At 47.4% G+C, this 15,683-nt stretch overlaps 1 protein-coding gene across 1 annotated transcript in view; it reads right to left on the minus strand.

The window, feature by feature from the left end:
- Positions 1-15,683, minus strand: part of SFT2D1 (SFT2 domain containing 1) — a 46,290-nt gene that overhangs the window by 4,909 nt on the left and 25,698 nt on the right. The window contains exons 4-6 of the mRNA XM_084622450.1: positions 8,429-8,510; positions 1,561-1,596; positions 522-580 (exon numbers count right to left, since the gene is read on the minus strand). Of these exons, the coding sequence (XP_084478576.1) occupies positions 522-580; positions 1,561-1,596; positions 8,429-8,510 (177 nt within the window). The remainder of the gene's footprint in view (positions 1-521; positions 581-1,560; positions 1,597-8,428; positions 8,511-15,683) is intronic.

Genomic DNA, 15,683 nt, shown 5'->3' on the forward strand with positions numbered 1-15,683 from the left:
GTGCTTTGAAGGCTCATTTGGGATGTGGGAGAGCTGGGTTCAATTCCCTCACCTGATGGGAAGAAGAGACTTGAACGGGTTTTCCCCACCTCTCAGGAGAGTACCCTAACCACTGGGCTATAGGATATTCTGATGTGGCTCTCCATCAGCCTCTCTTAATTGAAGCTTGTGCACTTTAGATACATAAATATTTAAAACAGTCATTAGAGCAAGGGGACTGGACCCTAGGTGTTCCACCTCTCAGGTGGGCACCCTACTCATCAGGATATAGAGTCACTCACTCTCAGACCCAGTGAATTAAGGATCACATTTTCTAGCATATATCTAAAGCTATCAGACATTTGTCCGCAAGATAATTTGAGCTCAATCCTGCCAAACTGCACATACACAACACAATTTAGAGCAATATGTGACTTGGAAAGAATTTGGCCCTATCTTTTTTCATATGTACCTCTTAATTACATGTCAAGGTTATATGGCAAGTGATAAACAATTCAAGATAAATTTTAAAAAAGGCTTACCAGGTCATTGCTAGGAACTGGAGTACGCAGAATAGCAGGGCCAAACCTTTCTTACCCCACTAAAACAAAAGAAAAATTGCAGATTAAAATTGATTTGTACAAAATTATTTAATTTAGTAACTAAAATTACTAGCCTACTCAATCCAGTTCACTCCAAAACCTTAGCTGATCCATGATGGTCAATCTCCTTATTTATGAAGGTTTAGGAGCTTAAACAGATCTCCTTCTCCTTTGCAATAACCATAATCAATTGTTAGACTATCATTCCAACTGAAGAGAGCTAATTAGCATCTTTGCAACTTAAGTCTTCCCTAGTTATGAAACTCTTCAGAACAAAGAATTCCAACTACCAACTACTATCTCCTTCATATTCACTATCCATATTTGATCTGTGCAACATTACAGTGTATGTTCTTTTCAGATACATGTTTACCTTCACCCTTGTATTGACACTTGAATTACAAAAGCATAGATCTGAGGTGGCTGAAGATACTTTTATACAAAAGTTTATCATTTCTGTTTTCCTTTACTCATTTTAAGATCTTATGTTCTGCAACTCCTTTCCCACAATATGCAGTTGTAAGAGTGCTCTTGCTCTGTAGCAGAGATGCTCAATGCCATCCACCAACTAAATGCAATTCAAACACCAATGTTGCACACTTCCATTAAAAGTGGAATTTGTTTAAATGATTCATAAGAACATAAGAATGGCCCTACTGGGTCAGACCAAAGGTCCATCTAGCCCAGTATCCCGTCTTCCAACAGTGGCCAGTGTCAGGTGCCCGAGAGGCAATGAACAGAACAGGTGATCATCAAGTGATCCATCCCATCGCTCATTCCCAGCTTCTGGCAAACAGAGGCTAGGTACACCACTCCTGCCCAAGGTCATCTATCCCTCTGACTTCATTGAGCTTTAATGAGACAATCCCAGAACCGCTCTTAAACATTAGATGAACCACAGAGTGTTACCACAGCCAAAAATCTAGGCAAACCAGCTTGCTCTTAAAAGGGACAGAGGATTTGAGTTAATATCACTTACCCAGAATACAGCACACAGAGTCAATATCAAACACAACTGAGGAAAAAGAAAAACCAATGGGTATAGTGTGCAAATATCCAATCAAGCAAATAGTTGACATGTTCTCAATAAATCATCAGCGTTTTCATATGCACCATTGGTAATAAGGAAATCCATAGGCTTTTCTATAGCATCAGTCTGAACTTAATCCTGAGAATTAATGCCAAAAACAGTGTCACTGTGAATCTAGAATTCACAATACCCATCTTCTGACAAGACAGACACTAGCATTATGATGGACAATCCACTGTTAAAAACATCCATTCACAATTATTGTATTTGGCAAATACAGACTTGGTTTCTGCCAATGTTTTTGTCTCCCAGTAATAGTGAGACGAGGCCCACTAGGGAGCAGCTGTTTTGTATTCAATAAAAAAAGCTTAGATGAAACTTTATTCAAGCTACTCATGTGGCTCTTTGTTATTTCCTATCAGTTGTCAGTTTGCATTTTAATAGGACAAAGGAGGATGCCAAGTATATTTAGCTTCAGTATCTTGTAATATGATTCCAAATAGCGTAAGGGCCAAATTTATGAACAGAGTAATTTGTTTTTCTAATTAAAATCAAAAGATTTGCAATTGTAAGTACAGTGTCGTTAATTGAAAAGTAGGATTTCCCTTCAGGGCAGAGTATGGGCCATGAAGAGCCTAAAGTATCTTGCTAGAAATACTGTCAATCTCTGTAATGTATAGTTTTTCCTGCATGTTTTACACATTTATGCTTTCCAACTACCCTTTCTTCATGATACAGCTTTCCTTGGTGTAACATTGCAATTAAGTGATTAAAAATGAAATGGTTTATAATCCCAGATTAGTCACAGAATTTATCTAGTAGAAAATGCAGAAATATACAGTTAACCATTGCCTTGGGTTCCTTATCCAACTACATTTCCCCTAATCTGATTTCTGTCCTCTTCACTCCACTGAAACTGTGCTCAAAGTTTCTAAGAGCTTGTCTACATGAATACTTGGCTCCTGGCAAACTGGAATGTAAACTGACCCCAGAGCTGACCCTTGGGTATGGCAAATCATGGCAACTGCTCAGGGCCCCATGCTTTGAGGAGGCCCCGCGCTTCAGTGTGCATCTGTAGTGCGGGACCAGGCGCCAGCTTTTCAAACTGCCGAGGGGTACTCGGCCCTAGGCTCTTCCCCAGGCCCTGCCCCCACTTCACCCCTTCCCCCAAGGCCCCATCCCACCCAGTTCTGCCCCCTTTCCTGAGCCCGCCACATCCCCCCTCCTTCTCAGCCTCTCTGAACACCATGAAACAGCTGTTTGTCATGGGTGGGAGGCACAGGGAGGGAAGGGGAGGTGCTAATCCATGGGGCCGCTAGCGGGTGCTCAGCACCCACCAGCCCTGGAGCACCCACAGAGTCAGAGCCGATAGGCTGACCCGGGGGGGGGGGGGGCGCGATGGGGTTAGAGTGCGGGAGGGCACTAGGCCGGTGTAGGCATCAGCAGAGGTTACTGTGCCTGCTCAGTACAACCTAGATAGGAAATTCTGCCAGGGAGCCGTGTGTGTCACTACACTGGCCCAGGCAGGGGGAGAGAGCGTCCAGGCGGATGTGTCCCGGACCCCACTACCCCTGTAGGGACGGCCCTGGCCGACCCCATACTAGCCTGCTGCATACTAAGTATCCATAAAAAGAAAAGGAGGACTTGTGGCACCTTAGAGACTAACCAATTTATTTGAGCATGAGCTTTCGTGAGCTACCGCTCACTGCATCGGATGCATGCTGGCCGCCGGCGGAGATCAGAAGGCCATGCCTGCAATAACAGATCCGGTGGTCGTCGACCACAAGCTGCCAGAACACGTCCTCGAGTTACTGAACGAATGGGAGAGGCCAGCTCCCAAAGCGGTCTACCCAAACCCTTGCAATTGGAGAGATGCGGAATTCTCCAACTGGGAAAACCTACCATGCCAAGGCAGTGGGGTCTCTCATTTCGGAAACGACCCAATCAGCAATGACTGGCTGAAACACCATCCTGGGTTCTCCGAACGTCAATTCCTTACGGCCCTAAAACTGAGAGCGAATGTGTATCCCACCAGGAAATACCTAGGGCGTGGCAAAAACAACCACAACGTACAATGCAGGCATTGTAATGCCTCGTATGAATCGCTTTCTCATGTTCTGGGACAATGTCCGGCAGTGCAAAGTGCACGTATCCTCAGGCACAACAAGTTATGCGGAATACTCGCGAGAGAAGCCCGCAAACTTAAGTGGATTACGTATCAAGAACCACACCTGCACACTGCCAAGAATGAACTACGAAAACCAGATCTTGTTTTTGTCAAAGATGGAACAGCCCTGGTTGTCGATGTCACAGTTCGCTTCGAATACAAGGACAAAACTTTCTCTGATGCGGCGGCCGAGAAAGTCCGACACTATGCGTCTCTGACTACCGAAGTCAGAAAACTCACGGGAGCCACTAAGGTCAAGTTTTTTGGCTTCCCCTGGGTGCAAGAGGAAAGTGGCCCAAAATCAACAAGCAAGTCCTCTCGGCCCTCGGTCTCTCAGAGTCCACGCAAGGAAGAGCTGCAAAACTCTTCAGCCGTAGGGCTCTCCTGTACTCCACGGACATTCTCAACACCTTTGCAGGTATAGGTAAGGAACCTCAAACCTGCTGAAGCCAAGCCCGAAGGGACCTCCCAGGCGACATGTGGGAATCTCGTAATGATTACATCAAATAATAATTCATGACCGCGATCACTGGACAGGACAAACTGGCTTGGATGGGCCACCCGGGGTTAGGAACACCCCAAATAACCCGAAAAAGAAACCCGCGTGGGTTTGTAAAATAGCCAAATGCCTCGTCATCTAATTAGTGACACGCATGAATGGATGAACGAGATTCCCACTGTCCCTACCTACTATCTAGCGAAACCACAGCCAAGGGAACGGGCTTGGCAGAATCAGCGGGGAAAGAAGACCCTGTTGAGCTTTATGCATCCGATGAAGTGAGCTGTAGCTCACGAAAGCTCATGCTCAAATAAATTGGTTAGTCTCTAAGGTGCCACAAGTACTCCTTTTCTTTTTGCGAATACAGACTAACACGGCTGTTACTCTGAAACTAAGTATCCATGTAAGCCATGCTGCCATGCACTAACAGTTCCCTAAAGCATTTTAATCTACTCCTGTTTAAAAACTGGATAGATTAAAGTTCACGGGGGAACTTCTAGTGCACAGCAACAGGGTCCACATGGACACTTAGTGTGTGGCAGAATAGTGTGGGGTAGATTTGTATCCCATCTTGCAGCAAATTAAGTGTTCATGTAGACAAGCCCTATGTGGCCTCTATGGAACAAATAACGTGTACGTAGTCAAGGTGATGATTGCAATGCTTCCATTTTCCTCACTTTTTTTGTCCCATTTTAAATTCTTTGGGACAAAAAGACTATCTTCCTGTGCAAATGTACAATGCAGAGCACATTGAGAGCTACTGCAACATAAAGAACATTAAAAAAATATTAAAATAACTAAGGTTGCGAAGTCTAGCATTCAAAAGTTAGGAAATTCCAGAATTAAGGTGGTCTGTGCAGCCTTAATTTGGCCCGTGTGCATATGCATTACGACAGTCTTTAATTACATGATCACATGCTTTTCCCCCCCTACAGGAAATCTGCCTCATTCAGTGTACAGAATGCATTTTGCTCACTTAAAAGAGCAGGTATGCAATATTTTGTTTTAACCTCATAGTTCAGTATGTGGCCCCAGGCCTTATTTACTGTACTTTTCTAACTCTGCTCTGATGACAGAATTATTAATCTCCTGATGGGCCTTTCTATGGCATTCATCATTATACAGAGTGCTTCACAAATACTAATGAATTGATTTTCACAAAACCTTGTGAGATGATTGGGTATTATCCCCATATTACAGCTGTGGAACTGAGGCACAGATAAATTAAGGTCCAAAGTATCCACTAATTTTGGGTGCCCAATTTGAGACACCTAGGACCTGTTTTTTCCAGAGTCTTAGCATTAGATAGCACTTTATGTTCAAAACATAGTTGCCACTGACTTCAGCTGAAGTGCTCAGCACTTCTGAAACTCAGACCCTAGGGCTTTAAGTCAGGCCCCGAGAACACTCAATTAGTGCCCACGTGTGAAAGGGTTATTTTTTAAGCAATCAGCCCAGCATCACAGAGGAACTCTGTGGCAGGGTCAGAATCTAGAGCTGACCAGACACTGGAATTCCCATTCCATTGGGAGTGGGGAGCCTCCCCCATCCCAAACATTTAAAAATGTAACAACTGAAATTTCCTGCAGACTGAGAACTCTGATATTTTGCTTCAACTTTTTTGAAACTATATTTCATTTTGACCTTTTTGAAAGGTCTGAGGCTCCCCAAGCTGCCCAGGCCCTAGCAGCTCACCAGGCAGGGAACCAGACAGCACGTGGAGACAGGTGTCCCAGGCTGCCAAGCAGCTGGGAACTATTTTCCCCTGGAAAAATTTGATATAGCAGAAAAAGTGAATTTTCCATCAGAATATCATTGACAAAGTTCTCAATCAGCTCTAATAGAATCCAATTATCTAGGGCTGCATTCAACTGCCTTAACCATGAAGCCATCTTTTTCCTTCTTTCAATCTCCTGACTCATTCACTACACACTTTCCAACTGCTGCAACAAAGAAAGTATGGGTCCTATAGACAGCAGCATCTTTTTCTACACAACATTGCTTCAGCCCCAGAGCAGGTCCACCTGGTGCAATGAATGAGACAGAGATCAAGAGGGAAAAAAATAGTATGATCATGTACTTCAAGACTGCATAATGCATGTGCACTAGGGCAGTGGTTCTCAAACTTTAGCAAACTGAGGACCCCCATTTTGATTTAAAATTTTTTTGAGAACCCCCCGCCCCCAAGTCCCTCTGCTCAGCCATTGCCCCGCCCCCTTTCCGGGGCCTGCCCCTGTCCTACCCCTTCTCCAAGGCCCCGCCCCTGCTCACTCCACCCTCCCTCCATTAATCCCTCTTTCCCACCCTCACTCACTTTCATCAGGCTGGGGCGGGGGGTGTGGCTTCTGGGAGGGAGTTTGGGTGCAGGAGGGGTGCGACACTTACCTTGGTACGCTCCCAAAAGTGACTGGCACATCCCTCTGGCTGCGGCTCTTAGGTGGGTGGAGGGGCACGGGGTCTCTGCACGCTGCCCCTGCACACAGGCGCTGCCCCTGCAGCTCCCATTGGCCGAAGTTCCGGGCCAATGGGAGCTGCAGGGGCAGCGCCTGTGTGCAGGGGCAGTGTGCAGAGACCCCCTGACCCCACCCCAGGGGCTGCAGGGACATGCCCGCCGTTTCTGGGAGTGGCAGAGAGCCAGGAGAGGTAAGCCTGCTCCCCAGCATGCTGGAGTCGTGCCTGGGAGATAGGGGGAAGAGTTTCTGAGTGGGGCCTGTGGACCCCCTGGAGTCCCCTGGGGTCTGTGGACCACAGTTTGAGAAACACTGCGCTAGGAACCTGATCTAAGGTTACATGGACAACTTTAATCCTGGCATTTCCTAACTTTTGACTTTGCAACTGTTTTGGGTGTATACTTTCTTGGTTTTTTTAAAAAAGCCAACAGAAAAAAATTCTATCATGTGACATCATATTTACACCCATATGGGTCATGAGCAGAACTGGAACCTTTAGTTCTACTACACAGACGTTTGCCACTTGTGCTGGTGGGTTGTTATCCACTATGTGGACCAGCAGACTGAAAGGGGGGCGGGGGGGAGGGGGAGAAGAGATGAGACTGCCAGTGAGTTTCACAGATATTTGCCGACAGTAGAGGAATGGTGAAACTCAAGACTCGAGTTCCATTCCGGGTGCTGGAAGGGAGTGTGCTCTAGTTGGGCCCTGGAGGCTTAGCCCTTTCTGCCCAGTCCCCTCCATCCTGTCCCAGTCCTGTCTCTTCCCCACCCTGGCTTTTCAATCCCAGTTCCAGTCTCCCTGCCTAGCCATTGCCAGGTCCATCCCCCACTCTGATCCACCACAGCTTCTTGTCCCAGTCTTTCTGCCCAGCCAGACCCAGTTCTCCTATATCCTGACTCATCAGATATGTTTCCCATCACCTTGCAGTGTGGCTTTCATCCCCTTTGCATTATATTGGGGAGCTCCCTCCTCTATGCCTCCTGAGCCTAGCAGAGGGCACTGAGAGCACAGGAGCAGCTCTCTTCTCTTAGTTCCAGTGCCCTGCACAGCCTGGACTGCTGTAGCTCAGAGCTACAAATGAGAGAAATTTCTGCTCAGCCCCAGGCTGAATTTAGCAATGATGCTCTAGCAAGTCTCCACTGACCACAAGCAATGTGAGATTTCTCAAAGGTTTATAACCAGGCCAAATTGGGGGCAGGTGTATTTTCACACGGATGGCAAAAAGCATACCTTGACACAAAGGAAACCTGCCAAAATTTCAGGTACCTACTCCAGCACATGCAGGCACTAAAGACTTTCAAAGGAAAGAAAAAAAATACTGTTTTTTTAAAAAAACAGGAGACCCCAAAAAAACAAAAACAAAAAACCCCCACACCATATTTTTCCTAGCCTCAGTCTCAAACAGCTGAACTGTTTTAGGTGAAGTTTTCAGCCTGAGGTTCACACCTGGCATGGAAAATTTCAGCCATAATGATTTAAGTTTGGCAAAATTTATGAGCAACTGAAAATAGACTCTTATAATGAGAAATGTCACGCAATGTTAAAAGATGGTGTTACCAGTCCAGCACATAATAATCCAATAAAAACTTAATGTGCATCCAGGCAATACCTTTTTCTGGCCAAAGCCTCAGATTTGCTTCCTTCCCCACCCGCCATGCAGTAAGATTTTAAAGTTAAAAATATTAGTAAATGTAGTTTACCAGCATAACAATTGTAGCAATTAATCTTGTTGGCTCAAACATTTTTTTCAGCTGCTTCACAGGCCCCATCAAGAAACACGTACTAACGAAATAAGGAAGAAACAGTAAGGCACATTCAAATAATCTTTGCAAGAAATCAATATAGGTAACTTATAGAGCTATCCAATATTTAAACTAGAGAAAGGCATCACCCTTCAACAACAGCAACTGATCAGGTCAAAGATTAATACTCTTTATACATTTGTCCTGGGAATCAGCCTACATGTGTATCTGCTATGTGCTCCGCATTTCCTTCCAAAATATTCCTAGATTTATCATAGGGACACCAGTTTAAGTCTAGTCAATCTAGGACTGTCTCAAAATGAAATTCACCAGAATTGAGGAAACCTTGAAGGATTTTAAGTAGGAAGATTTGTCAGGTTGAGTATGACCAATGCCAAACCTGTACAGAACTTAGATTTTCATTTAAAAATAAAAAAAAAGTTTCTGGCCCTACCAGTTGCAAAAAACCCCTCATGCCTCAACTGAGCTGCCAGGCAGTGAAAGTATCTGCTGCTATTACACAGTCAAACCTGCAGGGGAACTCCATTCTTAATCTGGTGCTGAGATCAAGCATAAAGTAGAGGAACACCTGCAGCAGCCCTTGCTGAATCCTCCAGCCTTACACTACCCTGTGCCTAACTGAAAGGGAATGAAGGTCAGCAGCTCTTCTGTTCCCCTCCTCCTTAGGCCAGGTCTGCTCCTTCCTCATGTTGTCTGGCAAAGAACAGGCTCAGAATAATCCTGTTCTGCCACACTGCAGCTGGACTCAGCCTTCTCCTCCTAGATATAGGCAGGAAACAAGATATCCAAGATCCTTATCTTACTCCAGAGAGGGGCCAAAGATTTCATCTGCTCCAATAGCCCCTCCCTAAACGAGAGTGGTGTTAGAAAAGAATGCCCTACCCCTCCCTGGAAAAATGAGGTCATGGGACTTGTATGTTGAGTTGCCAGGACAAGTAGTGAGGTATCTTCTATCTACAGAAGACATGAGATCTGAAATAGAGGTACTGAAGACTGCATGAATGTACTGAGATTTCACTGGAGCAAAGAGAAGAGCAGATAAAAGAAGGAAAAAAACCCTGAAGAACTGGTGGGAAGAGAACTGATGTGGTGGGGGTGAATGGCAAATTGAGTGGTGTCAGAACTGAGAGTGACTCTGGATGTCTAAGACAGTCCAGGTTATTTAGCAAGCAAACAGCATGGGGTATTTGTGAGGAACAGGCATGGTGACTCATGTGAGCATATATCCAGAGATATGAGAATGAATCCAGGGACCGTGATGGAAGAAAGGGCCCTTCTCATCTGCAAGAGAATCAAGTCCTAGGTAAGTGTGTTTCCAATATGGGGTTTTGGGGGAAAAGAGGTAGATTGAACGTGTTGATTATTGGAATGACAGGCAAGAAGATTTTAGCACAAGATGGTAACTAAAAAATATAACCCCAAACAGCCTTGTAAAATTGTCTAAAGCAACTTGAGACTACATGTGCCCTTGCGTCCCCCTTGCCAATTTACAGTTTGCATTACATCTTCCCCATGTTTTAAATGTTTCTCACCCTTTCTGCTCTGTGAAAGTGCCATACAAAGAGAAAGTAAAAATACAGAGTAAACTGAGAAAAAGACAAGCAAATTTCCTCTTAATCTAAGGTACTGCTTTAAGAGAGCAGTAAGAGCACAGATAAGATTTTTAATTTGTCAGTGTTCTTTAAAAGAAATGAAGGAATCCTGGAATTCATTCATCTTGGTTCACAGGGAATTAGTATTACTCATGAGGGTTAGCAGCAGACAAATGGCTAATTTAATTTGGAGCACTGAAAATATATTCTGAGGCAATGAGACAAACCATATTTCCTCTTCTGTAGGAAGAGACACAAGAAATTAAGTACACGAGGTGGGGGGGAGAGGGGGGAGAATCAGTTTTACCTACATCCAATGTGAAAGAAACATCAGCATTTTTAATATATAGAATCGATAGCATAACTCAGGGGTCGGCAACCTTTCAGAAGTGGTGTGCTAACTCTTCATTTATTCACTTTAATTTAAAGTTTCGCGTACCAGTAATACATTTTAACGTTTTTTAGAAGATCTCTCTATAAGTCTATATATTATATAACTAAACTATTGTCGTATGTAACGTAAACAAGGTTTTCAAAATGTTTAAGAAGCTTCATTTAAAATTAAATTAAAATGCTGATCTTACGCCGCTGGCCTGCTCAGCCCGCTGACCGCCTGGGATTCCGTTCACCTAGGCCGGCAGCAGGCTGAGCGGGGCCAGCGGCCAGGACCCCAGGCCGGCAGCGGGCTGAGCGGGGCCAGCCCGCTGCTGGTCTGGGGTTCCATCCATTGGCTCCTGCCAGCCAGGGTGCCGGCTGCTGGCCCTGCTCAGCCTGTTGCTGGTCTGCGGTCCTGGCCCTGTGCACATAGAGTGGGTACCTACCTTCTCCTTGGTTCTAGCCCATTCTCTTCCTCTCTCTCTGCCCTGAGCTGAGGGTGGGAGTGCACTGAGCACAGGGCTGGGGTGAAGGAGCAGGCTGGGCGTTGGGGTGTAGGGTCTGGCCAGGAGCTAGAATGAGGGAGGGGGCTCAGGGTTGGAGCAGGAGGTTTGGGTGTGGAGTGCTTACCTGGGCAGCTCCCATTTGGTGCAAGGGGTGCAGGTAGGAATGTGGGGGGGGTGCAGGAGCTCCTGTTTGGTGCTCAGGGTGGGAGTGAGAATGTGGGGGGTGCTAGAGTCAGGGCAGGGTGCAGGGTGTGTGTGAGGAGGGTGTGGGCAGGCTGGGTATACGTGGGAGGTGCTGGAGTAAAGGCTGGGGTCGTGGGGGGTATAGGGGTCAGGACAGGAGGCTGGGGTGTGAGGGGGGTGCAGGAGTCAGGGCAGGGGGCTGAGGGTGTGGGCTAGGGTCGTGGGGATGTTCCCAGCCCCCTGCCCAGAGTGGCTCACGGTAGTGAGCTGGAGGGAATATGCCCTGAGTCTACCCCCTTCCCCAAGGCCCCGTCCCCACCTCTTCTCTGCCTCCTCCCCGGAGCAGCGAGTGCACTGCGGCTCCACTTCTCCCCCTCCATCAGCTGATCTCAGCAGGGAGAGAGAGGAGGAGGGGCAGGAACCCAGCACACTGGGGGAAGAGGCAGGGGAGGGGGGACCTTGCCTGCCCTGCAGCAGCAGCCAGCAGGACCAAGCTTCTTCACCCTGCCCCCACGAGGGGGGGAGGGAGGGAAGGGGCACGGAGAAGAGCGGGCTGGGGCAGGCAGGATTTTTAATGGCCCACTGCTGCCTGCCGGGGTCCCGGCAGGTAGCAACGAGCCATAGGTTGCTGACCCCTAGTATAACTTATACAAAAGGAGAGAACTGATCTCTTTTATTAAGAGTTGCAGTTAATTTGTCTAGCTCATCTCTTTCAGTATCAACTGATGGATGAAAACATTTTTTGTTTAAAAAAAATCACTGTTTGTATTTCTATAGCACCTTAGAGTACCTCAAATTATTTAACATTAATCTCACAATGTAATGTGAGATACAGTGGATGACTACTGCCTTCCACTGCATTGCCAGATGGGGAAGAAAATTGTCTTAGAGGAGGAGTTAAGTGACTTGAGCAAGGTTGCATGAAGTCAGTGAGAGCCAGGACCAGAACTACAATGTCTCCTGAATCCCACTTCTGTGCTTTAAGCACTCCAAGTTTATTTATAATTTACTTACTAAATAGTTTTATTTCATGATACTTCTGAATGTTTGGAAGAAATAGCACACAGTGGTTTAAAAGCATTTAAAATGGGGATCAAAATCTCAGGGGAGCAGTATTACATTCGTGATTTGGTAATAATGAAAAACCGTTTCAATGAGATTTTTCCCCCTTCTGCATATTAATTTTGTTTATGTAGTTTAAAAGTGAAGCATTACAGCTGTAGCTAGAAGTAATACAACCGGAACAATACAGTAAATGCCTGAACTCTACTGAAAGATTTGGGTATACTGAGAAGTCTCAGAACACTGGGTGATAAGATGTGTCATCTGTGCTGCAATACCTAGATTTAAGAGCATAATAATGAGCTTGATGTCACTACAAGACAGCTTGTGCATTAGCTAATTAGGGCTATAGTTAATACTAGAGTAACTATTCTGCATTTTTTTATGTTTATCATTACACAGTTAGAGTACAAGACCAATCTTATATTGACCTCCCTACACCTCATGTGTACATATCATTGCCATTAGTTCTGTTGCAGACAGATGCCTTGATCTGTTGCTGAGGACAAAAAGTCATAATTAATGCTAAGTTTTAGTCACGAGTCTTTTTAGTAAAAAAAAAAAAAAAAAGTCATGGACAGGTCACGGGCAGTAAACAAAAATTCATAGGTCCGTGACCTGTCCATGACTTTTTTTTTTTTTTACTAAAAAGACCCGTGACTAAAACTGGGGGGGAGGAGGGGAGAGAGGAAGATGCTCAAGGGGCACTGCAGGTGCTGGGAAGGGGTATGTGGCCAGGGGGGCCACGGGTGCTGGGGCAAGGTTGGCGGGGCTTGGGCAGCTCCTGGGAAGCTGCGGCCCTAGGTCCAGCTGCTCCCTACGCTGCCTCTGCTCCTCCCTAAGCCCCGGTTCTGCAGCTCCCATTGGCTGGGAACCATGGCCAATGGGAGCTGCAGGGGCAGTGCCTGGCCGCCAGCAGAGGCGGCATGTGGAGCTAGGGGAGCTGAGGGAGAGGAGCCCCAACGCCGGTAAGCAGCGGACCCAGGTCCTGAGTCCCCCCACACCCAAACTCCTGCTGCTGGGGGTAGGGGCATCCCAAGTAGGCGTAGTGCAGTGTACTCAGCACAGGAATATTAACTTTAACTGCTCTTCAGGGGAGCTCTGAAGGAGTAGGCACATTCAGAACACAAGGGTTCCCACTCAGATCCAGTGTCCTTCACACAACCCCTGCCTTTTGCGTGCTGTCAATCACTGCCTCCTGGAGCAGGAGATAAGGAAGGACATGACAACCCCTTCTGCCTATGTAAGAGTCCTGGGAAATATAGGTAACACATTAGGTATTAGTCTAAAACAGGGGTGGGCAAACTTTTTGGCCTGAGGGCCATATCGGGGTACAAAACTGTATGGAGGGCCGGGTAGGGAAGGCTGTGCCTCCCCAAACAGCCTGGCCCCTGCCCCCCATCTGCTCCCTCCCACTTCCTGCCCCCTGACTGCCCCCCTCAGAACCCCTGACCCATCCAACCCCCCCCCACTCCTTGTCCCCTGACCACCCCTTCCCGGGACCCCTGTGCCTAACTGGCCCCCTGGGAGCTCACCCCCATTTAGCACCCCTCCACCCCCCCAGAACCTCCGCCCTATTCAACCACGCCCTGCTCCCTGTCCCGTGACAGCCCCCCGGGACCCCCGCCCCTTATCCAGCCCCCTGACCTCCTTACCATGCTGCTCAGAACAGCATATCTGGGAGCCGCACCGCCTGGCCAGAGCTACACACGCTGCCACTCTGCCCTGCAGGAGCATGCAGCCCTGCCGCCCAGAGCGCTGCCTACACAGCAGCATGGCTGTGGGGGAGGAGGGACAGCGGGGGAGAGGCAGGAAGCTAGCCTTCCCGGCCAGGAGCTCAGGGGCCGGGCAGGACGGTCCCGCAGGCTGGATGTGGCCCGTGGGCTGTAGTTTGCCCACCTCTGATCTAAAAAAGGTATGAAGAGAGGACACTTACTCTTAATCACCCTGACCCCTACCATATGGTGTCCCACAAGACTTAGTTCTTCCTCACACCCCTCTATAAAAGGCCACAGAGAGGCTGTAAGATGCTGCAGACTTGTGCGTCACCAATATGCAGATGAAACAAATATACACCTCCTTTGTCATCAATGCAGCCTCTGCCATTACCAGCATATCTTAATGCTTGGAAGAAGTCAGTCGAAGCTCAACTCAGAAAAGACTGAAGTGATCTTAGCAGAAGGAGAAGGGAGTGAAAAACAGTAACATTTTCCAACACTGTCATCAACCTCAGATAAAGGCATTAGATTGCACGAAGGGGATAACATGCTTCAGAGTCATGTACTCATCCCTATGTCTGGACACAAATTGCCATAATAGGGAGTAATGCATTCTTTCACCTTCCACAACCATTTGGACCCTTTCCTATCAGATAGCACTGCAACATGCTTTTGTCTCTTTCAGGTTAAACTACTACAGCTCTACCCGAAGAGGACAACTGACACAAGAGGGATGAAGATGGTGGCAGCACACAGTAGTGAGCCTAGAAGTCAAAGGCAAACGCAACATCATGCTTCACAAACTCTGGCTCCCCATTTGCTTTAGGTGCAAATTCAAAATCCTACTCTGCAAAACCCACAGGCTTGCAACCTGGCTACTACTTCAAATGGCATAACCTTTCAAGGCAGCTACACTTTAAGGGATGACGCAGCTGATGACACTGAAGTTCAGACAATTGATTACACAGGAGGCAAAGGGGCAGTGTTCTCAACAAGCAGCCCCAACTATGATCCTTTCTGGGAAAGAGCTCCAAACAGGACCCAAGATTTTATGTACATCAAAATATAAGAAAATGTTGACAGGGTTTTTTGGCGCTATGCACAGGGTTTGTAAAATCAAAAAACTTCAAAAGCCCTAAGCTAATCCTTTACACAAACACTCAGGTGAAAGTGGGGATGGAGGACCAGGACTGAGAAAGAACTTTATGGACTCACAATTCATGTTCATAGAGTTTGGCACTTCACCCTGGTGAAACATATAGAACAGGGGCGGGCAAACTACTATTTTGAGGTTCCTGTGTCCGTTATACCCACCTGTTTGACATGAAGGACAAATTAGATTGGGGTGGGCAAACTACGGCCCACAGGCTGCAACTGGCCCCTCAGGGCTTTGGATACAGCCCACGGGATTGCCACTCCCATGGCCCCACGCCACTGTTGGAAGTGGCTGGCACCACGTCCCTGCAGCCCTTGGGGGGCCGAGGGGGAGGGGAGGGGGTCAGAGGGCTCCGTGCGCTGCCATCGCCTGCAGGCACCGCCCCCCGCAGCTCCCATTGGCCAGGAACGGGGAACCATGGCCAATGGGAGCTTTGGGGGAGGTACCCACAGGCGAGGGCAGTGCGCAGAGCCCTCTCCCCAGGGGCCACAGGGACGTGGTGCCGTCTGCTTCCGAGAGTGGCGTGGGGCCAGAGCACGCAGGGAGCCTGTCCTAGCCCTGCTGCACACTGCTGCCACCCCAGTAGCTGCTCCAGGTAAG

This window comes from Lepidochelys olivacea (assembly GCF_965140295.1).
Source record: "Lepidochelys olivacea isolate rLepOli2 genome assembly, chromosome: 3".
In the NCBI taxonomy this organism is placed as follows: Eukaryota; Metazoa; Chordata; order Testudines; family Cheloniidae; genus Lepidochelys; species Lepidochelys olivacea.